The sequence below is a fragment of the Ursus maritimus genome, unplaced genomic scaffold (genome assembly GCF_017311325.1).
Source record: "Ursus maritimus isolate PB19 unplaced genomic scaffold, ASM1731132v1 scaffold_26, whole genome shotgun sequence".
Classification (NCBI taxonomy): Eukaryota; Metazoa; Chordata; class Mammalia; order Carnivora; family Ursidae; genus Ursus; species Ursus maritimus.
Genome location: NW_024425119.1, coordinates 12,334,225 through 12,361,408, shown reverse-complemented (window position 1 = coordinate 12,361,408; position 27,184 = coordinate 12,334,225). Strand labels below are relative to the sequence as shown.

The window sequence follows — 27,184 nt, the reverse complement described above, 5'->3', positions numbered from 1 at the left end:
CAAATCCTATATCTTCTTTCCTTGTGGTGCTGGCAGGCATGGTCTTCATTCCATTGAAGTGGTATGATCCAAAACTCTGTGTGGGCCTGTTTGGTTCTGACTATCCAAGTCTACCCAGTGTAGGCAGAGTTGTCATTTTCAGCCTGCTAACTTGATTCCGTGCTGGGTTTGGGGCTGTAAAGTGCTTAGCAGGCATTGCTTTCCGTCTCAGCAGAGGCGCACTGAGGCATGGCAGGTTTGGAATCGGTTCTGTTGAACTACGAGAAGGTTTTCCTGCTGAGTATGTATTTTACCACAGAGTCAAAATGGCCAGCAGGCCAAAGCTCACTGTCCAACTCCAGCCCAACCCCCAGCCCAGGGCTGTTTGGGGGTCATGTCACAGCCCAATAGGCGAATGAGTCTGTCCACTTTGACCCCAGGGCTTGCTTTAAGAATTCAGCTGATTTATCTCTTAGTCACTTCTAGAGTTGGGCTGAGTATCTCTGCGATCCTTAACAGTTTCTAAGTCACAACTGTCACCTGTCTTGTGAAGTACAGCTGACCCTTGAACAATGCAGGGGACAGGGGGCCAACACCCCACGAAGTCAAAAATCCACAAAGAACTTTTGACTCCCTTCAAACTTAACTACTAATAGCTTGTTGACTGGAAACCTTACCGATAACATAAAGAGTCAACACATATTTTGTATGTTAAATGTATTATATTTTCTCTTCTTGCAATATAGTAAGCTAGAAAAAAAATTGTTATTAAGAAAATCATAAGAAAAATACAGTGTCGGGGCGCCTGGGTGGTGCAGTTGGTTGAGTGTCCGACTCTTGGTTTTGGCTCAGGTCCTGTCCTCAGGGTCGTGGGATCCAGTGCCGTGTCGGGCTCTGTGCTCAGCGTGGAGTCTGCTTATAACTCTCTCTCTCTCTCAGCCCTCCCCCCACTCTGTCTAAAATAAATAAAACTTTTTAAAAAGTTATTAAAAAAATACAGTGCTATATGTATCGAAAAGATGTAAGTGGACTTTCGCACCTCAAACCTGTGTTGCCTGAGGGTCCAGTGCAATCTGATTTTGATATGGACATCTCCGAGCTGCCTACAGACCCACAAAAAGAGCCCTTTCAGCTCCGTGGGTCTTCTAATCATACATTTTTGAGGCCTCTAACATGCATGCTCTGGTCAGGGCCATTCTAGCCTACACTAGGCCTTTTTCAGTGGTGTGTTGGAAACCAAGTCTGGTGGGGGGGGAGTGCAGGGAGGACTCCCTGATTTGTAGCATTTACTGATTTCTATGGTGTCAGTACTCCAATCGTTGCCAATTAAAAGCTACCAACTGGATGTCACTCAACGTGGAGTTGAGAAGAGATGCACACAATTGGCTTTCCTCTGGGGAGCCAGCCATAAGCCAGCTGCAGCACAGCACTGTTTTGCATTTTTAAAAAAGGCACCCTCTGGGTAGAGGAATTAAGAAAGGTACTCCCTTAGGGAAAATTTTAAAAAGGCACCTCTCTGGGCAGACTTGTGCCACAGGTGCCCTGGTGAGGAGATAGCAGGTGCCCTTTCCTCTGCACATGGCCTGTTGCAGGAAATGTGAGCTAGATTTTAGGTCCATTCACCTCCTCAACTGGGTGCCTTTGTGCCGTGCACAATTGGCACGACCTTACATGGCAGTCTTGGCTTTGATTCATGACTACTTTATAGTTAAGTAAAATGTGATGGAATAAGGGAAAAGAGAACCAAGTTACCTCGCAGCCTGAAAACCTGCTTTATGCAGATTATAGGATTATTACCAGTTGGAACACTAATTGTTCTTAAAATTAGCTTAATTAACAGAAGGCTATTATTGCTAAAAATGGCTTTCAACTATACTATTCCAGGGATAGACATAATGATAAAGCTAAAAAGACTTCAGAAGTGTGATACCTACAACCCTACATGTTTAAATTCGAGATTAAATAAATATATTTATCTTCAGTGATTTAAATCCTAACAATAGTCAAACCCAGGCATATGTGACTATTTTAAATTTAAGGTAGTTCTTTACTAATTAAGCAGGTGTTCGTACCTCCTATTTAGCCTGCCAATTATTCTGTGAAAGTTATCCTCCCCCCTTTTTTATAGATGAGGAAACAGGCTAAGAGGTGAAAGAATTCAAGGTGACTCAGAAAATGGATCCAAGACCAGTTCTTCTGCCTAAATCTCACTCTTTTTACTACTCTGTGCTAAAGCAGACATATTTCAGTATTGTGAAACAGACCATTTGAGATGTCTCTGGTGAAGATATTTTATTTTTCATAAAAATATAATTGTACAATGCTCTTCAGAGAAAGAAAAATTCCCTCAATGCCCCCAAATACCACGTGGATTAATAATCTTCCTCTCTTTTAAAACTAAATATGTAATTGATAATATGCAACCGATTTCTTGTGAAATATAGTTATTTATGTTTTTAAATTTTCTTTGCCTTTAACTAAAGCTAAGTCCAGTTTAAACCTATGCTTTTTGTAATGAGCCAAATCAAGTCTATCATAATTCAAAGATGATGAAATAAAATGCTAAATGGTGATGCTGATAAATACTGTCAATTAGCTGGTATACAGTGATATGAATTTGCTGCAGTAAGACAGGTTCTAATTTAGATACAACAGATAGGTTTTAGATAAAATAGGAAAAAAATTTTAATAATGTCAACTATATCCTAAAACTTGACCTGGTCAAACTTACTCCATATTATATTCAGTTGTTCTAATATATGGCAGGTCTATGCTAAGTTAATGACAGAATATAACTGGTCTAAATACACAAATATATATTTTCCCCTTACCTTCCTTTCTTTGGGGGAAGAAAAAAAAAAAAAAAAGGAAACATTACTCTCTTTACTCAGAGAGCAAGGAGAACAGCACTGATCCGGAGGGACAGAGCTCAGTGATTCTCTCACCCTCTGCTGGGTGTTGTCATTACAGAAAGCGAGAGATGCTAGGATTTCAGTATGCTGCTGCTGAACTGGAATGGGAAAAGAAATGCTCCGGCTGTTTTACTCAGTGACATTTATTAACATGCTTCAAGTGGCCAAACGTGCAGCCAGCACAATACCCGAAGCAATGAAAATATTCCTTTTTAAGACCCAGGAACTTTCTCTTGGTATGATCTACTTTAAAATAGCAAAAAGATCAGTTTAGGAATAAACTTGGTAAGTTGTAATTTACTTTCATCCAAAATTACACATCCTCTACCTGAGGACCAGGTCGCTGCTCTTGTAACGATACTAGGGGTGAGGGTGGAGGGTAGCTCAAGTGACCCTGTAATTTAAAGTTACAACCAGAGAAGAAATACTTCAAGCACAATGGAGACATTCCATTGAAGAGCCACATTCATTTTGGAATGTTTGCTTTGAAAACAACTCTTCTGGGGAATTCAAAAGGTACTGAACAAAGCAACACAGAAGTAAATCTTGGGTTGTTTTGCAAAATAAAAATATACATTTGAGTAGACCAGATGGCAAAAACATACCCATTACAGTCTGAACACCATATTTCAAACACTTAAATTCTGAAGGTCTGAATATTAATAATCTTTAATCTATCTATATTTGTGATCCTAAAAAGACATTAAATACTCTTAGACCCCCAGTCCTCCAAAACACAGAGAGACCCAACAGGCTGGGCTAGTGGTATATCAGTAGTCACACAGGACTAGACGAGATCTGAGTTTGCAACCTACACACAAGAGATCTTCAGGAACTCAGGCTAAGGGGAAGCATTTTATTCAAACGTACGGCCTAAGAGAAGGGGGGAGAGTACCTTGTAATCTGAAACTATGTGGTCCATCTCTTGTTTCACCTCACAACCTAGACTATGATGCCTCCTCATAAACTGCCATTTCATAACAAAACATACTGTTTAGAAGCCAAACATTTGCTTCATTAGAGCTAAGAACAATTATAACTTAGCAGCAACAGAGAACACAATTCCTGATTTACCTATGGGAAACAGAAGAGAGAGTAATAAAGTGTCTCAGTGGGGAAACTGAAAGATTCCTAGTCTATCTGCATGTATAGTATAATGAGCTTGATTCCTCAACCATCACTCTGTTTGACAGTCAGAAAGAAAGTAAACGTAACTGTGATGGGAACTGGAAAGAACCACTCTGGCCCTGTGCACCTCCTGCCAGGCCTGCCAGCCACGTGCTGTGCACAACTCCAGCTCAGTGCTTCGCTCCAGAGCGGAGGCGCCGTTAGGGCCGAACCAGATGCACACCCACAGTGTATTTCTTCCTGGCTCAGAACACATTCCTCAGGAAACTCATGTCAGGGAAGAAACTAAGTGTTCTGGTTATGCCTACAGCCATTAAATCTACTAGCAATTTCTCCCTCATTTTGTTCCAGATCTCTTGTGGCGGAAACTCGATCTCAGCAGCTAATTTCATCCTATTTTCTTTAGAAAAATTCTCCAAGTTAGTTGACTACACAAGGCAATGCGTGTGAACATTCACTCCTACCTCCCCACATACATATACAGACATACGACAGAAACACATACATACATACATATATACTCTAGGTTGTCAAGATGATGTATGCTGCTGAAATGCCTAAAAGGTTACTTCTTGCTTAAAAATAAAATTTGACTAATTATTCTCCAAGTATGGATTAGGCCCTAGCAAACTTTTATAAATATAGTTTGAGAAGACAGCAACAAAAGTTTTAAATAGAGGCTGTCTTGAGGGCTTTCCTGATGGATTTTGTTAACACATACATTATTTAAAACAGGCATGTCATTATGGATTATAAAAATAGAAATGTATATATTTGTTAATACATATTCACAGCTTATGCTGGAATGGCTCACAGGAGAAATCATGGTTCATGCAGAAAATAAACATTACTCAAGTAAATATAAACAAATAAGATTAGGTCCATTAAGGCTGAGAACTTAGTAATCAGCCCATTTGGTTTCTCTTTGTAGGGCAATCAAAAACATAAAAGAAGGTGACACCTAAACACACATACACATAAATGACATGAAATACATGGAAAGAATATAAATTAACCAATAAAGCAATGTGGAGTTAAGGTGCAAAAATACAATCTTCACCCACTTCTCTCTACTCCTGTGTTTTCAAGCATTGCAACATGTTCAATGCCATGGGTGGCAAGGCCAACCAGAACAGGTCTGAATGTTTATAAATTTTCTAAGTGTTGAAAGTTAAAGCAAAATCCTTTGGGATCTATGATCACACATTTTGGTAGAAATTGCAGATTTACAGAGATGACTACTGAGCAGTAGGTAGTAAATGGAGCCAAGAAGTACAATCTTGCCCATCATCCTCCATAGGAATCAGAATATTGGCTTCAATCAGTAACTCGTCATTTTATATCATCTTCACCCTGAAAGATAAATCAAAGTTACCAATGTAAGAATGCTTGTAAGTCAATGAAGCTTGGTTAATCTGTTTTAAAATGCATTTCGTTTGTTTAGTATCTATGGAGAAAGGCTTTTTTAAAATACAGACTGAAAGAAAACTGAGCTGATCTGGCTTTCTTTCATTAATTCAATTTAGATTAACGCAAATGTTACCTCATCTAAGAAAAGCTATCAAAAAGCAAACCCTTCAATTTTATAAAAATATTTTAAAAGAGGGGCATCTGGGTGGCTCAGTCGGTTGGGTGGCTGACCGCTGGTTTGGCTCAGGTCATGATCTCAGGGTTGTGAGATCGAGCCCCGTATCTGGCTCTGCACTGAGTGCAGAGTCTGCTTGTCCCTCTCTCTTCCCCTCTGCGCTCCCCACACCCTGCTCTCTCTCTTAAGAAAATAAATTTTTTTTTTAAGATTTTATTTACTTATTCGATAGAGATAGAGACAGCCAGCGAGAGAGGGAACACAAGCAGGGGGAGTGGGAGAGGAAGAAGCAGGCTCCCAGCGGAGGAGCCCGATGTGGGGCTCGATCCCAGAATGCCGGGATCACGCCCTGAGCCGAAGGCAGACGCTTAACCGCTGTGCCACCCAGGCGCCCCCTAAGAAAATAAATATTTTTAAAAACTTTTAAAAGATAAAACGTTTATAACATGTTCTTATAACTGTTTCAAGTGCTCCCAAAGCAATCACGATGATGAAGAAACCAATCCATGACATCTTCATTACAAAATCTTTCCAGTCTCTTCAATAAACGGTGCTGGAACTACTAGATATTCACACGCAAAAGAATTAAATTGGACCTCTATCTCACACCATACAGAAAATTAACTCAAAATAGATCAATGGCTTAAAATAGAAGAGCTAAAACCATAAGACTCTTAGAAGAAAACACAGGGGTAAGTCTCCATGACCTTGGATTTGGCAATGGATTATTACATATGACAAAGCATGAACAACAAAAGAAAAAAACAGATAAACTGAACTTCATCAAAATTTAAATGTTTAAATGATTTGGCAATGGATTGTTACGTATGACAAAGCATGAACAACAAAAGAAAAAAATAAATAAACTGGACTTCATCAAAATTTAAATGTTGTGCACCAAAGGACACTATCAAGAATGTGAAAAGACAACCTACACAACAGGAGACATATCTGCAAATCATATATCTGATAAAGGCCTAGAACCCAGAATATATGAACTCTTACAACTCAACAACAAAATGAAAAACAACTCAATTAAAACACGGTCAAGGGACTTAGACATTTTTTCAAAGAAGATACACAAATGGCCAACAAGAACAAGAAGAGATGCTCAACACCATTAGTCTTCAGGGAAATGCAAATCAAAACCACAATCAGATATGACTTCACATCTTAGGAAGGCTATAGTTTTTAAAAATGGAAAATTAAAAAAAAAACTCTGGCAAGATGCAGAGAAATAGAAAGCTTCATATGTTACTGGTGGGAAGGTAGAATATTTCAGCCACTATGGAAAACAGTTAGTGGTTCCTTTAGAAGTTAAATATGGAAATACCATATGACCCAGCAATTCTACTTCTAGGTATATACCCCAAAGAACTGAAAACAAGTATTCAAACACATACTTGTATGCTCACATTTCAAAGCATACTGTTCATAATAGCCAAAAGGGAGAAACAAATGTCAGTAGATGAATGGATAAACCAATTGTGGTATACATACACAATGGAATATTATACAGCCATAAAATGGAAAAAGTACTAATATATTCTACAATGTGGATGAACCTTGAAAATATTATGCTAGGTGAAAGAAGCCAGACATAGAAAGTCATGTCTGTATGTATACAAACATGCTGTATGTTTCCATTTATATGAAATACCCAGAATAGGTAAATCCATAGAGATAGAAAAAAAATTGCCAAGGGCAGGAGGGAGGCAGTAAGAGCAAGTAACTGTTTAATGAATTCAGGATTTTCTTTGGGGGTGATAAAATGTTTCGTAACCACATAGAAGTGGTGGTTGTACAATATTGTGAATGTACTAAATGCCTCTGAATTATTACTTTTAAATGGTTAATTTTCTGTTATGTGAATTTCACCATAATAATAAAAAAAATTCTACAGTGATGGGCTACTGTATTAGATAGAGCCTGGACTAGGTGAAGACAGGTACTCCCATTAGAGCTGTGTGACCTTGGGCACCTTAGCCAACTCCTCTGCTATTTCTTCATCTATAAAATAAAAAGTGTAATTCCTTAACAGAATCATTGGAGGAAATATATAAGATAAATATACGTGAAAGTGTTTTGTAAACTGTAAATCAAAATACAAATAAAAGGCATGATTATTGGGGCGCCTGGGTGGCTCAGTGGTTAAGCGTCTGCCTTTGGCTCAGGGCGTGATCCTGGCGTTCTGGGATCGAGCCCCGCATCAGGCTCCTTGGTTGGGAGCCTGCTTCTTCCTCTCCCACTCCCCCTGCTTGTGTTCCCTCTCTCACTGGCTGTCTCTCTCTGTCAAATAAATAAATAAAATCTTTAAAAAAAAGGCATGATTATTAACAATAACTAGAATGGTATACTCCCATTTATGGGCTAAGTCTATTTTTAAAAATTTCCATACATTTATCAGTTGCTCTTCATAGATCCCATGTAAAATTCATTTCAATATTTAGAATCTAATACCATTTCACTTGCTTATCGGTGTATTGCAAATGACATCAACATTTATTTAATGACATACCAAGGAAAGAAGTCAAAGGAAACCCTACCTTAAGACGCTCCTCTAAATATAAACTCTCCCACTCAACGTACTCACAGGAATTGCTATTAGCGTCTGTTTTCCCAGCTTTTGTGTGCCTGCTTGAGTTCTGCTGAGATTTGCTCTGCTCTTCTCCAGTGAGTAGGGCCTTGATTTCGGAAGGGATTTTTCCTTGGTCCATTGCCATGCACCACTGCTTGTACTGAAATATGTAAAATATATTTAAGTAAAATTTTACCAGTCAGAGTTCAGGAACCATTGGTAGAAATCCTAGACATAATAACTCCCATAACTAGAGGTCAGACTGGCTGCTGGGAATCCTACCCTCCACCATATTTCCTATTTACCACGTAGGACACGTATGAGGCCTGCCATCTTTCAGAAGAGGGTAGGCAACGGCTGATGGATCTTCCTGTGATACACTGGAGTAGTGTTTAGATTCAGAAGGCCCCTCTGGGGAAAAGAACATCTCCCCACAGTGTGCCACTAATTAGAATCCTTCTCTTTTTGCTGTCATATTATCATTTCTACTCCTAAAAGAAATAATTCTGTAATTTCTGTTCTCTTTCATAAACGTTCACTGAACACCTACTTTCTACCAGAATGTGTACTACGGACTTTGGGGATATACAAAGATTAGTCAGTTCAAAGGGTACGAACGTGAGGAATAATTTACAGCATAAGTCAAATTATAGATACAGATATATAAATATATATATAAATATTTTATAAATCTACTGAATAGTATATATCTGGACTCTCTTCAGGCCCCAACCCTATATTTTGCCTTTTAAAATGCTGAGGTAGTAGCCTGTCCCAGTTTTGTAATGATCACAGTAGTATGCCCTCTTCTCCAACCATCACCTCCTGCCCTGAGGTCACAGTAATGAGATGTCTATTCTCTTTTACATTTCTATAGCCATCACCCAGAGTGTTAATGAACGAATGAAACATGCTGAATAAAATATGTTTAAATACAAATGGTCTACTATGCATATTGTTACATACTGCTATATTGCTTCCACTTAGCAATATATTATAAATGTCTTTCTACATCAGTAAATATATATGTGCATTGTGATTTTCACTGGCTGCAAAGTAGTCCAATATATGAATGAGGTATAATTTACGTAACCAATCTCCTATTGTTGTACATTTGGGTTACGTTCCATATTTTTCTTTCATAAACAGTCCCTCAGTGAAATAGTCATGTACATTCTGCTTCCACCAGCGCTGTGCAAAAATGCTTATTTGTCTACATCCTGGCTAACAGATTAATATTCTTTCCCATATTTGTCAAATGGATACATGAAAATTGATATCTTTGTATTTTAATGTGTATTTCTTGACTACTAAGCTTAGGTTGATTTTTTCATGTGTTTACTGGTAGACTTTCTTACCATTTCGAGTTCCTCTCTGAGGGCACATATGGCTCTTTCCCGACTGGATACCAACTCTTCCAAATACTGATATCTTAGTTTTTTCCTAGCTCGACATTCTCTTGCACTCTGCCGGCTCCTCTCGAGTTTTGCCTTTAAGTCAATTTTGGCTGGCTTCCGACCACGCTTGCCGGGCTTCTTTACTTTGCCCCCAACCACCTTCAGCAAGAGAGAAAAGAAACCGTTTTTTTCTCTCAGTTCTGTTTCTAGGAAAGTGGCTATGGCTGCATATTAGTAAGGAAAACATTTACAAATAATAAATAAATGAAACCTATGAAACTAAGAAAGCATAATCCCATGAAATGCCTTATGAGTCTTGCTTCCTGATTTTTTTTTCTGATACTTTTGATACTATGAGTGTGAGAGAAGAAATACTGTAAGTTTTCATTATTTCTTCAATAATAAACTTTAAGTAGTTCAACAGTAAACTTTATGAACCATATGTAGCTGGATACTAAAATCTAAAAGACTGCCACTAAATATTTTGTTCACAAGGAATCTTTATTGACTTGAGAAAATAGTTAAGTAAAAAAAAAAAATCAGTATTTAAAATTCTAAGTTCAGTGTGATCTCAACGTTATAAAACAACACGCAGAAGAAAGGATATTTCAATAAGGATTTCTCTGACAGGCGTCATTATAAATAGCTTTTTACTTATCTGTACTTTTTATGATTTTTAAATGTTTACAATCAGAAACATAAAATCTGTGTAAAATTATATGTATATACAAATATATATTATATATATTTATTAGATTTTTAATTTTTATTTATTTATTTGAGAGAGAGGGAGAGTAAGAAGGAGAAACAGGTTCCCCACTGAGCAGAGAGCCCGATGTGGGACTTGATCCCAGGACCCTGAGATCATGACCCGAGCTGAAGGCAGACGCTTAACCAACTGAACCACCCAAGCACCCTATATTATATATATATTTATAAATGTGTATCTTGTGCAATTTGGCTATGAATTCCCTCTTCAAATCTGTTGAGTCCAAAGGAACACACAGGAGGTCCCTGACATCCTCAGGATAATTGCCTTTAGAAGCCTATTATTATAACCCTAGACTGTCTCAGATTTCTACCTGCTCCCACTGGTCATACGACATCCTTTCAGTAGCTCTGTTATTCATTTACCTGCATGGGCACAATTTTTCGGTGACTGACAAAGTAATTGTTTAGCTTTGGAACCTCCCCAAGTTCTTACACAACATATAACTATGAGCTAAATGTGATGAATTTTTAAATATATCAACCTGAACTTGTACATCAAATAAATTTTCTTGAAAGCAATTACCTTGAAAGGGGTTACATTTATTCCAATGGACAAGCTTTTTGGGAAAGTGCTTTTAGAGCTAGTTTCTTACAACCTACAACACAGTTTGCCTCAGATTATCTACTTTATCTGATGAGGTTGTGAATGATGTCTAGTTCTTTCTGAAAATTACCCTCAGGGAATAAAAATGTCACAACTTCAGTATTCTGAAAGGAATATTGCTGAGGTTTTAAAGGCAACTGTTAAAGAGAAGATGCAAAACTCGAACACTGACAAATCACTGGAATAAAGTAGCAACTTTACCAGGTAATAAAACTCAAACTCAATATTCATGTGCATATAAAAACTCTCATTTGTTTGTTTGAAAATCACTATTAATATCACACACCAACAAAGCCCAGTACCCTATAAAGATCAGATCATTACTAAGTATAATGGTTAGGTGGAAAACCAAACTGTAGATATGAATCAGCCACATTACCAGACCCTGGGTGACAACGTGATGGCCGACCACTGCATCGCGCATTTTATAGGGTGGCTCTGAAATGAGACTGAATACTCCAAAGCTCTGGGAAAAAACTTTCCTTTCCAGCACTACTGTAAAGCTAGCTGCTTCAGTACTATTCCCAAATTAGTTTCAATGTTTCAAAAACAGGTCCTTTAGGGGTGCCTGGGTGGCTCAGTCGGTTAAGTGTTCGACTCTTGATTTCAGCTCAGGTCATGATCTCAGGGTTGTGGGACTGAGCCCTGCATGGGGCTCTGCACTCAGCAGGGAGTCGGCTTCTCTCCCTTTCCCTTTGCCCTTCCCCTTTCCTTCTTTCCCCCAAGAACTCTCTCTCTCTTAAAAACAAACAAACAAAAAAAACAGGTCTTTTAAAGCTTTTTATACTATGCATCATCATGTTTTTATTCCAGTATAATAATATATACTTCAGGAAACTGCACAATTATAATGAAATATTTTGAAATCATCCTACATTGAAATAGAGTATATTTGCTATTGCTACAGTTTTTAAAAAGCAATATATTTACAGCATAAATTCAGGTCTATAGTAAAATAAGTGGTAATCACATCTATTCTCTATGTAGTGGAGTGAATCATCAATCACACAACACTGTAACCTAATACCGCATACATTGCTGTTTTTAATTAATTCACGAGACGCTGCCTTTGAGAAACCAGCAAGAGGACACAATGTACTTCAGAGACTTGACTGATTTTTGAAACAAACCTCATACAGTCAAGAAAATCCAACAACAGTTATAACCCTTTGTTTAGTTTTCACGGTAGTAATATTATTTTATTCCTTTTCTTTTTTTAATTAGAAAGGCATAGTAAATAAATCCAGGGTTCCTGTATTATATGTCCTCTCCTGTAAAATTACATTACAACCACATAACCACCACTTCTCTAGTTTAATTTTTCCTCAATGGTAGACTGAATTTTTGGCTTTGGGTGCAGCTAAAATCTGATTAGTGTACCAGTTTTCAAGAAAGTCAGGTACATTGCAGGACTACTGAGAATCTTAAGTATAAGAGCATTTTGTAAAGAAAAAGGTTATTATATAGGGGTGCATGGGTGGCTCAGTTGGTTAAGTGTCCAACTCTTGATCTCGACTCAGGTCATGATCTCATGGTTGTGGATCGAGCCCCAGGTCGGGCTCCATGCTCAGTGTGGAGTCTGCTTGAGATTCTCTCTCTCCCTCTGCCCCTCCCCCCACTTGCATGCTCTCTTGCTCAAAATATGTAAATAAAATCTTTTTTAAAAAAAGAGAAAAGAAAAAGATATTATACAAATGTGGGTTGGTATACTAGGTGCCTTAACAACTGAACTTCATATATTTCATAAGCCATAATGATTAGGGGAGGGTTAGGAGAAATTAATAGAAGGAGCCAGACACTAAAACTGAAATCAACCTCACAAATTCCTCCCACATATCTCTGGGCCAAAAATCATTCTTACCAATGTTTCATAAAATTTTCACAAACTCAGTGGTTACCATATTGTCCCCTTGCTCTCTCCTATTTCTTCTATAAGGAAGCACATATTGTGGCTAAGTAAAAGCACTGATTTTTATGCACCAACACAAACGCCAAAGAAAACTATGAAAATAATATAAAATTCCACTTTTTCTACTCTAGTTTTATTTCTATTCACATAGAGCCACGTGAAATTTTAAATAGCTATCTTTAAAACAGTTGTATCTTTATCCACTGCCCATATTACTTCTCCCCCCTCCAAAACACATTTGTGAGCCAGAAATAGAAAGCCCCAAGGGAAACACTCAGAAAGCTTGTCTCCCTAGCCCTCACAATGAACAAACTTACTAGCCATTGATTTTTTTCTTACTCTCCATGCAGAATTTATTAACCCAAAGGTAGATTTCAGTAGGGATTTTGCAATACCAAGTTTGTCTTCATTTTATGTTAAAAATGTTCAAGTCTATTTATCATAAGCAAGTAAGACTGAAGATCCTACTTTTCTGTTAACTACTTCTTGTTGTTGTTGTCGTCGTTGTTGTTGTTTAATACTTTCTCCATTGTGACAAGCTAAAACTAAATGTTATTTTTAGAAAGTAAGCACCAGGGACTGTCATATAATTCTATCTTAGTACACAGCAATTATTATTTAATAAATACAGTAGATAAAAAACAAAAGATGTTCCTAAATAATTAATAGGTCAAAGAAGAGATAATAAGGGAAACGAGAAAACTACTTTGAGATCAATGAAAAGGAAAACCCAACATCCAAAACCGGATGAGATGCAGCATAAGCAGTGCTATGAGGGAGCTGTAAATGCCTAAACTAAAAAAGAAGATTTGAAATCAATAACCTAACTTTCTACCTTAAGAAACTAGACAAAGAAGAGCAAATTAAACCCAAAGCAAGCTGATGGAAGGAAATAACAAATATCGGGGCAGACATAAATAAAATAGAGGATGGCAAAACAACAGAGAAAAATCAATGAAACTGAAAGTTGGTTCTTCAAAAAGATCAACAAAATCAACAAACCTTTCGCTAAACTGGTCAAGAGAAAACATTCAAAATACTAAAATCGAGACCAAGAGAGACATCATCCCTATCAACTTTCCAGATATAAAAATGGTTACATGGGATACTATGAAAAATTATATGCCAAAAACTAGATAACCTAGAAGAAATGGACAAATTCCTAGAAAGACACAAAGTAGCAAAACTGACTTGAGAAGAAATAGAAAATCTGAATAGACCTGTAACAAATAAAGAGATTGAATAAGTAATTGAAAAATTTCCCACAAAGAAAAGACCAGGTCCAAGTGACTTCACTGGTGAATTCTACCAAACATTTAAAGAATTAACACCAATTCTTTATAAAGTCTTACAAAAACCAGAAAAGAACATTTCCCAATTCATTCACTCTATGAGGCCATTATTAGCCTGATACCAAAATCAAACAAAGATATCACAAGAAAACCACAGAGCAAAGTTTTGTGAATATAGATGGAAATATCCTCAATAAAATGCTAGCAGACTAAATCTAATAACATATAAAGAGGATTATACACTATGGCTATGTGCGACTTATCCCGGAATAAAGGTAGGTGTAAAAACCAAAAATCAATTACTGTAATACAGCGTATCAATAGAAAAAAAGGGCCAAAGTTATATTTTTTTCCTAAAGAGACTCTGAAAAAGCACTTGACAAAATCTAATACCCTCATATGATTAAAAAACACTCAATAATGAATAAAGCTAACTCCCTCAACCTGACAAAGGGTACCTATGAAAAACCCACAGTTTAGTTTTTTTTTAAATTTTTTAAACATTTTTTTTTATAAGGATTTTATTTATTTTTTTGACACAAGAGAGAGCGAGCACAAGCAGGGGGAGTGGGAGCAGGAGAAGCAGGCAGCCCAACTGAGGACTTGAGCCCAGGATCCTGGGATCATGACCTGAGCTGAAGGCAGATGCCCAACCAACTGAGCCACCCAGGCACCCCAAAACACCTAGTTAACATCACACTTAAAGGTGAAAGATTGAAAGCTTTCCCCCCAAAGATGAAGAAAAAAACAAAGATCTTGTGTTCTTTCATCACTTCCATTCAACATTGTATTGGAGGATCTAGCCACAGCAATTAGGCAAGAAAAAGAAAGAATTCATTCAGATTGGAAAGGAAAAAGTAAAACTATTTCTATTTGGGGATAATATGATCTTATATATAGAAAATTCTTGGGGCACCTGCATGGCTTAGCTGGTTAAGCATCCAACTCTTAATCTCAGCTTAGGTCTTGATCTCAGGGTCAGGAGTTCAAGCCCTGTGTTGGGCTCCACGCTGGGTGTGGAGCCTATTTAAAAAAAAAAAAAGAAAGAAAAAGAAAAGAAGAAAGAAAATTCTAAGGAATCCACAAAAAACTATTAGTGGTAATAAATGAGTTGAGCAAGGTTGCAAGAGACAAGATCAATAAATATAAATTAGCTCTGCTTCTATACACAATGAACAATCTGAAATGAAATTATAAAAACATTCATTGAGAACAGCATAAACATGTGTGGTGATAAGCACTGGGAGTAACACACAACTAATGAATCATTGAACACTACATCAAAAACTAATGATATACTATATGCTGGCTAATTGAACATAACAATAAAAAAATAAATCAGAAAAAAAGAGAATAGCATAAAAACATACCATTTAGAATAGCATTTTATCAAAGGTATTTGCGCCCATATTCATAAAACATATTGGTCTACAGTTTTCTTATGATATTTGTTTGGTTTTGGTATCAGGCTAATATTGGCCTCATAGAATGACTTAGGAATAAATTTAACAAAAGAAGTGCGAGACTTGTACACTGCAAACCACAAAAGAGCATTATAAGAAACTAAAGATCTAATAAAAGAAAGACATCACACGTTAATGGACTGAAAGAATACTGTTAAGATGGCAATACTCCCCAAATTGATCTACAAATTCAACACAATCCCTATCAAAATCCCAGCTGGGAATGCCTGGCTGGCTCAGTTGGTAGAGCATCTGACTCTTGATTTCACAGTCGGAAGTTTGAGCCCCATGTTGGGCGTAGAGATTACTTAAAAATAATGAAAATCACTAAAAAAAAATAAAAATAAAGTAAATAACCAATAAACATATGAAAAAAATTCAATATCATTAGTCATTTTGGAGCTGTGATTCAAAACCAAGAAATAACACTTCATACTCACTAAGATGGCTATATAATAAAAAACAGCCAATAACATGTGGAGATGTGGAGAAATGGAACTCTCATATATTGCTGGTGGGGATATAAAATGGTGGCCATTCTGGAAAACCATCTGCATGTTCCCCAAAATATTAAACATAGAATTACCATATGACCCAGCAGTTCCACTCCTAGGTAAAACTTGTACAATGCATGTTAACAGCACCATATTTCATGATAGCTAAAAAGTGGAAACAACCCAAATGTCCACCAACTGATGAGTAGATAACAAAATGTAGTGTGTTTATACAATGAAACATTATTCAGACATAAAAAGGAATGAAATGCTGATATATGGTTCAGTACAGATGAACACTGGGAACATTATGCCAAGTAAAAGAAGTCAAACACAGATGGCTACAAACTGTGTGATTCCATTCACATAAAGTGTCCAGAAAAGGCAAATTTATAGAGATAAAAAGTAGATTATTGATTGCTTAGGATGGGGGGGGGTGTAGGGAGGGAAAGAATGGGGAATGGCTGCTAAAGGGTTTCTTTTTTTTCTTTTTAAAATTAATATACTTTGCTTTTTAGAGCTCTTTTAGGTTTACAAAAAATTAAGCAGAAAGTGCAGAGTTCCCATATATCCCCTTTTCCTCCACCCTTCCAGTGTCCCCTATTATTAATATCTTGCATTAGTGTAGTACGTTCATTACAATTGATGAACCAATGTTATTAATAAATCCAAAGTCTACATTAGGGTTCACTCTTTGTGTTGTACAGTTCTATGGGTTTGACAAATGGATGTATCCTGTATCTACTATTATAGTATCATACAGAATATTTTCGCTGACCTAAAAATCCCATGTTCCACCTAATCCTCCCTCCCTCGCCCCCAAAATCTTGGCAACCACTGACCTTTTTACTACCTCTATAGTTTTACTACCTCTATAGGATGCTGGGATCATGACCCGAACCAAAGGCAGATGCTTAACTGACTGAGCCACCCAGGCGTCCCAACAAGTTTAACTTTCATAGAAAGAGGAGTTGTGTGCTCTGTAGGGGATTCTTAAAATGAGGAAGGCTCCAGGGTCCAGATTAAATACTATTCCAGAGACTCTTGGGTCATTCTACTTCTAGCTTTTCAGGAGCTAACAACAAACACTTAAAAAGGTTAAGAGATGCCTGGGTGGCTCAGTCAAACCGCATCATCGGGCTCCTTGCTCTGCAGGGAGCCTGCTTCTCCCTCTGCCTGCTGCTCCTCCTGCTTGTGCATGCGCTCTCTCTCTGGCATATAAATGAATAAAATCTTTAAAAAAAATTCAAGGCTAAATCAGTGTATTCAGGGAGAGAGCACTCACTATGGACAAGGTCTTGAGTTAGGCACTCTACATGTTATCTCATGTTATTTCACACCATTTCAGGTGAGGGACACAGCATCACACTCATCTTTTTCAGGTAAAGAGGGGAAAATTAATTCCTTTATTCAACAACCATTTATTGAACAACCACCACACCCCAAACACTGTGAAACTCCAGGAATATTAACATAAGAAGATGGGGTCCTAAACTGTAAGGTATATAGGCTCATGAAACACAGCAGACAGGAAATAAACAAAAACACCATAAAGGGCAGGATATCAGTGTATATCAGAGTGCAGGGACGCATGTATATACACACATACAGAGATGCACAGTGATCTCTTTATTGTATATATGACAACATTGTAGTCCAGAGAATTTCAGTATCAGAGCAGGGTCTAGAACCTAAGACCCCTGATTTGCATCATAGCAACTTGTCATGAGTTAACTCACTATCATCAAGTATGACTATTCCCCCAGATTTCACGGTAGGATTCACTGACTTGATCATATCATGCCCTGAAAAGGCTCTAAAACTGACAGGTGCTTTATATGCACTGCTATATTAATGCTACATGGTCATCTACTGCAGCTCACTGGGACATTAGGCACTTGACGGAGGGTGGTGGCGAAGAGGTTAAATAACAAACTTTTTCATTTTATGCTTCCTTGAAATTTCCCTCTACTATTGTGGCTCTCCATGCCCACCAACTGAAGTCATGCCAATCTATTCCTTTAAAAATTCTGATTTAGCTTTTCCTCTCTACTCCTACTACCTATACTAGTATGAGCCCCACTCACAGGTTATTACAATAGGTTCTCAGTGGGTCTTCCTACCAGCTCTCCTTTTCCACTCCCCCTTTCCTAGCTAATCCATCTTGCAAAGAGCTGCCAAGTTAACCTTTCTTTTCAGCTTATTAAAATACCTTTGCTGTATCTTCCTTCATTGTAAAAAAGTAGTATCTGATCATTATACAAAGAATAAACTTTAATGGCCTTTTGGCCATGTTACTCTCCAGCTCAAGAGAAGACCTCTGACTCAGCACTGCTTATTAGGTCACCATATCCAGTATATCAGTTTGCTGTGGCTGCTGTGACAATTGCCACAAACTTGGTAGCGATTAAAACAACAGAAACGTATTCTTTCTGCTCTGGAGGCCGCAAGTTTGGCAGGGTTGCGCTCCCTCTGGAGACCATAGAGGAGAAGCCATTCCTTGCCTCTTCCAGCCTCTAGTAGCTATCAGCATGCCGTGATTTGTGGCCCTGTCACTCCAATCTCCACCTCTGTGGTCATACTACCTCCACACCTGTCTGCCAAATCTCCCTCGGCCTCACTCTCCTGAGGACACTTGTCATTGGGTTTAGGGCCCACTCAGATAATCTAGGATAAATTCTTCCTCTCAAAATCATTAATCACATTTTTTTTTTGCCAAATAAGGTAAAATTCAGTTTTACCATACAAGGTGATATTCACAGGTTCCAGGGATTAGGACACAGATGTATCTTTTTAGGGGCCACCATTCAGCCCACTACATCCAGGCTGCTGCTCACCAAGCCAATCTTCTCTTTCTTACTCCCAACAGGGGCAAGTCATGCCTCCTTAGGACCAGTCACCCCATCCTCTGCATTCCCACCTATCTTCACCATTTCTCTAAATGTTCCCTCCATCCCCAACATCTGCAACAGCAAATGTTATGCTTTCTTTGGTTAGGGTCAGCTCCAGCCCTCTTCCTCGGAAGCTGTCCCTGACAATCACCCTCATCCCATACGTCATTTTTCTTCTCCCATGTCTGGAACATAGAGTGAACACACTGAATTTATATGTCATATTGGTTTTTTTAGTGGCCTCACAGATTTAAGTTCTATCTCCTCCAAGTAACGTGAGCTCCTCAGGCACCAAACTTGTGTTTTTTACTTCCGCAACCTCAACTGTATCCAGCCCGGAGCCAGGCATTTAGGAGGCAAGTTCAAGTCTTATTCAAGACTGATCGTTGAATAAATAAATGCAAAGAAAAAGTAGGAATATTCTGAAACTGACTTAAGTTGATATCACTACTATGACTGCCAACTTATAGAAGTTGTAAAAAAAAAAAGGGGGGGGGCGCCTGGGTGGCGCAGTCGTTAAGCGTCTGCCTTCGGCTCAGGGCGTGATCCCGGCGTTCTGGGATCGAGCCCCACGTCAGGCTCCTCCGCTGGGAGCCTGTAAATAAATAAATAAATAAATAAATCTTAAAAAAAAAAAAAAAGCTCCCTCATAAGGGATATAAAATCTGAAAAACCAGTTCAGAACTCTTAACTACTTTACCACCCTTTTTACACTTATTTACATCCTAATGCTCTAATTCTTAAGGCAACTCATAAAAGTTTCAAGCTGTTAAGTCTAACAGAATTATCGCATTTACACGAAGGGGTAGGTAGCAACAGCTCCGGCTAAAAACAAAAAAGAACAAGAAGGCTTGTTTCACTCTTTTTAAAAACACGAAGTGAAAAGTTATCTCCAACTGATTAAAGAAAAATAAGATAGATATGAATGTTCCCAGCTAGTGCTCTTTACCACTTTAAAGAAAAAACAAGTAGCTGCATTTTCATTTGGTGTTAAGACTCCCAAAACTTCCTTCACAGCTGTGGGTTAGGCCTGTTATTTACCAGATCTTCAGAAAGTAAGTCTAATCACATCTTCCTGCTGCTAACCTTTCTGCCAGTTTTTCTAGTCAACGGAAGGACAAAGAAGATAAAGTAGGCCTCTCTGAACTGAGAGTTAACTCCTGCCTCTCCTCTCCCGACACCTATGCCTGTCCTGGCCCCCAGCTAGGATTGTTTGAAGTTATACTACATATATTCGAGCAACGCCTGAAACTGTTTCAAACTGACTACGAGTGGTCTATACCTAACTGTCTTTGCTTCTTTCCTGCCCACCTCTTTTTCAACAGCCACATTTTGGCTTCTAGCCTATCACTCCAGGGAAAATTCTCTCCTAGGTTCATAAACAATCTCCTATTTTCCAAGTCCAACGGATACTTTTTCACTGTTTACTTGACCTCTTTTTTTTGGTAGCATCTCATATTGTAGACTAAGTCTACTCTTTAAAATTCTCTGCTCCCTTAGATAAATGGCATACTAGCTAGCCCTTTTTGTTCTCGTTCTCCTGTATCACTAACCTCCCCTTTCCCATTTATGTTGCTGAGTCCTATTCCTCAGCCCCTTCTGATCATTTTATTGTTTTCTAGGGTTTTGTCTCTTTAGCTCTCTCTTCTGTCCACACTCTTCATCCCTGAAGGATTTTATGCATGCTCCATCAACCACAACCCAAACTGTAATAGTCTCAATATGGTCTTCGGCTCAGGCCTTTCTTATGAGCAATCTAACCAAGCTGGTGCAGAGTCGGAAAGCACTAGCATTTGTTGAGAACCCATGATGTACTAAGTTCTTTTGATACGGGCTCACATATATACAGCTGACTCTTGTACAATGTGAGGGTGATGGGTGCCAACCCCTGAGCAGTCAAAAAAACCGTCTGTAACTTTTCATTCCCCCCAAAACTTGACTACTACTCGCCTACTGTTGACTGGAAGCTTTGCCAATAACATAAAAAGTCAATTAATGCATATTTTGTATGTTATATATATTATATATTGTAATCCTACAATAAAGCTATAGAAAAGAAAATGTTATTAAGAAAATCATAAGGATGAGAAAATATATTTACAGTACTGTACTGTTCTTATTTTTTAAAACTTCACGTGTAAGTGGATCTGTGCAGTTCAAACCTGCATTGCTCAAAGGTCAACTGATTTTTTTTTTTTTTTAAGTAAGTTCTACGCCCAATGTGGGGCCTGAACTCAGGACCCGAGATCAAGAGTTGCATGCTCTACTGACTGAGACAACCAGATGCCCCAAGGGTCAACTCTTATTACTTTTAATTCTCACAATAATTCATTAAAGTTTTATTAACCCATCCAATGAAGAAATTCAATTTGGAAGAGATGAAATAATCTATCTAAAATCATAACAGCTTGAAAGTTGTAGAAAGGAGATTTGAGCTCTGGTTATATGCCAAAATCCATGTTCTTTCCTAACTGGACCATCTGGCTTCTAGTCTTACCCCAGTTCCTACATCTTTACCCTAATCCATTCTCCATATAGCCATTAGCATTTTTTCCTTCAAAGACGCATATCCGATATTGTCAACTGTGCTTTAAAATCCTTCAATGGCTCCCCAACACCTACGGCCTTGGTTTTCAACTTCGGTAAGCATATGAGCCACTCAACTAGGGAGCCTAATTAAAATTCAAATTCCCAAGCCTCATTCCCAAGATTGTGGGTCAGCAGGTGTTTTTTTTTTTATTCCACACTTTGAAAAATACTGACCAAAATTTGTTAGCTTAACTTGCCAGGCATATCATGATCTGGCCCCTGCTTATTTTTCCATCCTTATCTCTGCCCACGCCTCTACTTGTGCTTATGCTCTAGCTCAGGGGTCAGCAACCTACAGCCCTGCTGGCACAGCCTATTGCCAGTTTTGGTTAATAAAGTTTTATTAGAACATAGCCACACCCAGTCATTAAGTTCTGCCTATGGTTACTTTTGTGCTAAAATGGCAGGGTTGAGTACTTGCAACAGAGATCAAAATGGCCGGCAAATAATTACTCTCTGGTCCTTTACTGAAAATTTGCCAATTCCTGCTCTAACCTATAGCATAATACTTATTATCCAGCACAGTATGTTTTAGTGCAAGATATTTCTTCTTTCCCATTTTCTGGAGGACTCCTCTTCTTCCTCACAGATTCACTCCTACTGTGTGAACCCGTGTCTGACATGCCCAGAGAGGCACCCATTCTTACTGCTCCAAAAGCACTTTGCCTCTATTGCCCTTATTTTTTACCTCACTATATTGTAATGACTATTCTATCTGTCTGCTTAGTCCACTGAAATGTAAGTTCCCAAGAATAGTTATAAATTTTTGACCTTTGTATCTCTGTCTAGCATAATGCATGTACATATTAGGTGTCCAACAAATATTTAATGAATTAATGAATGAATAAACTTTCCTGAAAACCTTAAAAGAGCTAATCATTCTGAACAAGAATATGTAAACTTAGATTTCAACTGGTTTCTGTATTACTGAAATCACTCCTTAGGGTTAAACTTTCTATTCAGGTGCCCTAGGTAAAATGTGCATATAACCTAGACAGGAAAGGAAGGCACATTACATCTGTCAGAGATTTGTTTGGTAGAGTCGCTGGCTCTTCTGTTTTGGTCTTGTGGATAGCACTGATGAAGAGGAGGATAGGTAAAGCAGAAAATGTCTGGGTTTTGTGGCACTGCTCAAGACGGGCAGCTCCAACTATAGCAAAGGATGGATAAAGGGTTAATAGGATTCAGGGGCCAAAGGACACATCTGGGAATGTCAAAGACATTTTTTGGCCAAGTTAAAATTTTTGCAAGAACCAACGCTAGTCAGAACTGAATGGAACAGAAGACCCTGTCTTCTTACCTAAGAGGTATGGAAGGTGTGTGAAACCTTATATTCAGATGATCATGTGTAATACAGGTAGACAGGAGGTCTATGAAGTCTATGAAGGAGAACAGCGCCCACCTTAGCATACTGTGGCCAGCGTCTGGACCACTCTCTTGTCAGTTGCTCAACTGAATCTTGATGCCCTAAACTGTCAGGCAATACAGTATGGCAGTCTTTTACCAGCTTAGTCTGTGGCAGGAACACATCTGGTCTAGGATATTTCAATTTATATCAGTCATTGATTCAATAAACATAAAAGTCAATATAAAATAAAAAAAACAAGAACCTTCTGCCTATGATCAAAGCCTCTGAAAATAGCACACTTTTATTTCCTTTGTAATTGAATGCGGCAGGTCAGGAAGAAGCTTTCATAAAAACAAGAGCTTCTTCCTAGTGGTAGACATGCAGGTGGGCTCAGGAGACTACCTTTCTCACACAATCTGACAGTTAAATACACAGCTTAAGTTTATTTCATCATCCATCCCATTGCCCCATCCCATCTGGGGGCACAGTTAGGAGCAAAGGGCAGTATAGGTATAAACATGGCTGCAAATGTTAAGAATAACACGCGATTAAGAGTTACTAAAATAAGCATCTTAGGTACCTACTGCACTGTGCTAAGGACCAAAGAAGTCACTCCTAGGTTACGATAACATTTTTTGTGTGTGTTTACTATGTGTTAGACTCTGTACTCAATGCTTTATAATAATGCATTATCCCTAATCCTCAACAAAGCCTGTGAAAAAGGTATTGACCATTTAACAGATAAAACAGAAACTCAGAAAGGTTAATTAACTCAGCCAAGATTTTTCTTTCCAAACTAGCCTAGTAGAGATCTACTCGGTGTTTGAGCTCTGCTACTTAGCACTTTCCCAAGCCCCCACTTTTAGATGCCCATCTACCTCGTGCTTTATTTTTGCCATTTGCCATTGTCTATATGTACTCTGGCTGGGTGGCTCAATGGAGCACACTGATTAATAAAGCCCAGGTACATCAGGGCAATTTTCTTAATGCCTCTGTTCCAATTTAATCCAATCACTATGAGTGAGTACTCTATGCTCTATCAGGCACTCTATCAGGCACATTGCTAGATGGTAGAAAGGTAAAGCTGTATTTCCCATTCAAATCTGTCCTACTCTGACTCCAGAAAGCTAGATGACAGAACGTGGAGAGCTCCTGGCAAAATCATTCCTCACCACCGATGAAAACAATTCAAAAGGGGAGCCTGGGTCAGCACCGATGAAAACAACTCAGAAGGGGCACCCAGTCAGTTAAGTATCTACCTTTGGCTCAGGTCATGGTCACCAGGACCTGGGAACAAGCCCTGCCCCGTGTTGGGCTCCCCACTCAGCAGGGAGTCTGCTTCTCCCTCTGACCCGCCCTGCACCCCGTGCTCTGTCAAATAAATAAATATTTTTAAAAATTATATATATATAAAAAAAAAACAACTCAGAATACAGAATCTTTATATAGGAATGTCCTCACATCATCATCACCTGTTTCCCTGACCTGCTCATTCAAATACTGTCTCTCTAGAACTGCTGCTCCTGCCCACTTCATCCTCTTCCTATTCCCCTGGCCTTATGGTCAGCCAGTTTGTCGTCCTTTATGCTCTCCCAGCATTATTAAGCACAACCACCATAATTCCAAGCTCCAACTCACCTCCCTTATGGAGGAGAAATGGAACCCGAGATGGAACTCCATCACCTATACATAACGTGAGGAGAAAATGTTTTGTGTTTATGTATGTATATGCTAGGAAGACAATATAATTCTGCAGGACTGTAACAACTAGAGCACAGAGACAGGCAGGGCTGGGAGCTGCCAAAGACTTAAGAGCTGTTTCATACTGCCTGACTGCTGGAAGAGCAGTCCGATCCTGCTGTACATGGCATTTAAATATTACTCATCCACAACTGCGACGTTTATTCAAAGTGAAAGTAGTGTATTCACAGAGGCACTATCCATCCAGAGACATGTGGAATGGATTTTCTTTTCCGTAATCATTAAAGATTTAAGAAACTGCTGGTTTCTAAAAACAACCAATTAAAAAGAATGAGAACTGAGTTCATTTTTGCTTACCTGAGAACCCCATAGGAAGTTATGGGTAGTCTACTCCCCAGATTTAACTTCACTCTTTTGGGGAAAAACAATAAAATTTTATACCCTCCACTACAGTTTGCTAGTTTTAGAAATAACTCCTATGTGATTTTATAGGTAAGTAAAATAACTCCAAATCCTATGTATTTTTCTTGGACTTGAGACTACTGAAGACTTTGAGAAAGTTATTAAATGTTTCAAAAGTCTGAAACGGAAACTAAAAATTTTATAGAATATACCGCGACAGCCTCGAATTAAGGAAATTAAAGAACAATGTTATTTTAGCAACCTTAAAGAGCCAAATGTTATTTTCTGCAAAAGATAATGGATACAGTATTCAGATTTACTATCAAAATTAATACTGAACAATCAAGCTAGCAAGACTTTCATGGAAAAATTATTTTCTGATGTTTCTGGAAAACTTTCAGAACTCCCCCTTTCTGTCTTGAAAACACCACTTCCTGTTAGGATTTGCTACTTCACAAGCAAACTGTTTCTCCAGGTGAGTCTCAATTCCACAGTACTGTGCTGGGCTTTCCCTTCCATCCATCACTTTGCTCAGAGCCTTCTGTAAGAGCAGGAAGACGACATAATGTAGAATAACGCAAGCAGCGCAGAGAAGCTAGAAATTTTTTCATTCCAAGGATGGGTGAAACAAAAACGTGAAAGCAGCAAAGTGTTACTGGTTAGGTGGAAGGTGAAAGGGCACCCAAACAAAGGAAAAAGCTAGCTCGAGCAGTATGCCAGACTGTGGAAAGTAGACTTCTGAAAGGCATAGAGAAGGAGTGATTTCTACTTCAAAACTGCCAAAGTCTATTAGTCTGACTCCTTAAAAAGAAAAAAAAAAGTCAATATCCTAAACATTCTAAAACACCAATAAGCTGGCCATGCCTACCTTCATGAAACAAAACTAGACCACACTAATGTGGACAGATGTAAAGAAAGAAATAGGTTATACGTAAACTATATGAATTAGCCAATAATGAACAATGCCTCTTAGAATCATTGAGATAAGTGATCTGGATGGCAAAAGGGGGATGGTGGTAGGATATTGAGATAGATTAACGGAAGGAATTCACTACTTTTCTTAGAGAAGGCTTTCTAGAGGAGGTTAGATTCTGGACGAATAGCAACAGGAGCTTAGCAGAGTGTTCCAACCAACCACAGGAAAATAGCTCAGAGGGGGAGTGAACTGATTATATGAATGGGGCATTGAGTAAGGGAGCCTGAGAGAAGAAAGGGGAACCTTTAAGGGGAATAGGGCTGGTTCAGGGTGCCCTAATTAAGGTCTCCAAACTGGAGAAAGTCTGGGAGGGGGGCAGGGGAAGGCAAAAAGAAAATGCACGGTAGTTTCTTCATTTACTTCGCTAGGCAAGTCAAGGACTAGGGTTTGCACTACCTGGAAAAGCTGACAAACAGGCTTGCCCTGGGAGTGAAAATTTTCCGGAGGAGAGGGCCCTTTCTGGAAAGACGCAGCCCCCTGTTCCCTGAATTCCTGGCTGGGTACCATGGGGTAATAACTGGAGGCGCAGGGATGTCTAAGGCAGGTGTTTCCTGGGTGTTGGCGTGGCTACCAGGCTGAGGTTCAGCGGCGGGTCTAGCACTTAGCGACAAGCAGGCGGCGGCGGCAGCTGCGCGTGCAAACCACAGGACTTACCTTACTGTCATCCATCTCGGCGGACAGGCCGGCCTGGCCAGGCGTTCCCTCCCCCTGCCCTCCCCCGGCTCAGCCGGCCTGGCCCGGCCCGGCCCCCGCCCCGGGGGAAGAAGGGGATATGGTTCTGACTGTCTCCTCCTCTTGCCTAACAGTTCGCTTCCCTGATGCCACAGTCACGGGGACGAGGGACCAGTTCAGGAATGACAGAGCGGACCCTGGAGGCGGCCCAAAACGCCTCCTTTCGCCGCCGCCGCCTCCTCCTCCCCCTCCATGACAGTCTCGGGGTGTGTTTACAGACGCCCTGGAGAGCCGCCCGGACGGGAGGGTGGGCGGGAGCACTGCACGCGAAATGGCCTCTTCGGGTGCCGTAGTCGGCCGCATTCTGGGAATTGTAGTTTTCCCTAAGGCACTATCTGCAGGGCTGACTAGGAAGAAAACTACAATGTCCACATACCCTCGGCAAGGCGTCTGTTTTCCTCCTGCCGGCGAGCGCTGCGGGGGAGGAGCCAGG

The 27,184-nt window shown here is 39.1% G+C and overlaps 1 protein-coding gene across 1 annotated transcript; it reads right to left on the bottom strand.

The window, feature by feature from the left end:
• Window positions 1-2,256: 2,256 nt before the first annotated feature.
• On the bottom strand, window positions 2,257-26,975 carry CREBL2 (cAMP responsive element binding protein like 2). Its single transcript, XM_008706996.2, has 4 exons — window positions 26,674-26,975; window positions 9,541-9,738; window positions 8,198-8,342; window positions 2,257-5,372 (listed from the first exon to the last, which is right to left on the bottom strand). The coding sequence occupies exons 1-4, from the start codon at window positions 26,686-26,688 to the stop codon at window positions 5,368-5,370; spliced, it is 363 nt and encodes a 120-aa protein (XP_008705218.1). The 5' UTR covers window positions 26,689-26,975; the 3' UTR covers window positions 2,257-5,367.
• Between the last annotated feature and the right edge of the window lie 209 nt (window positions 26,976-27,184).

Excerpts from the sequence above, each read along its gene's own strand:
- CREBL2 (XM_008706996.2), bottom strand. Across the intron at positions 8,343-9,540 it reads TCAGAGAGGAACTCGAAATG|TACAAGCAGTGGTGCATGGC; the intron begins GTAAGAAAGTCT and ends TACATATTTCAG.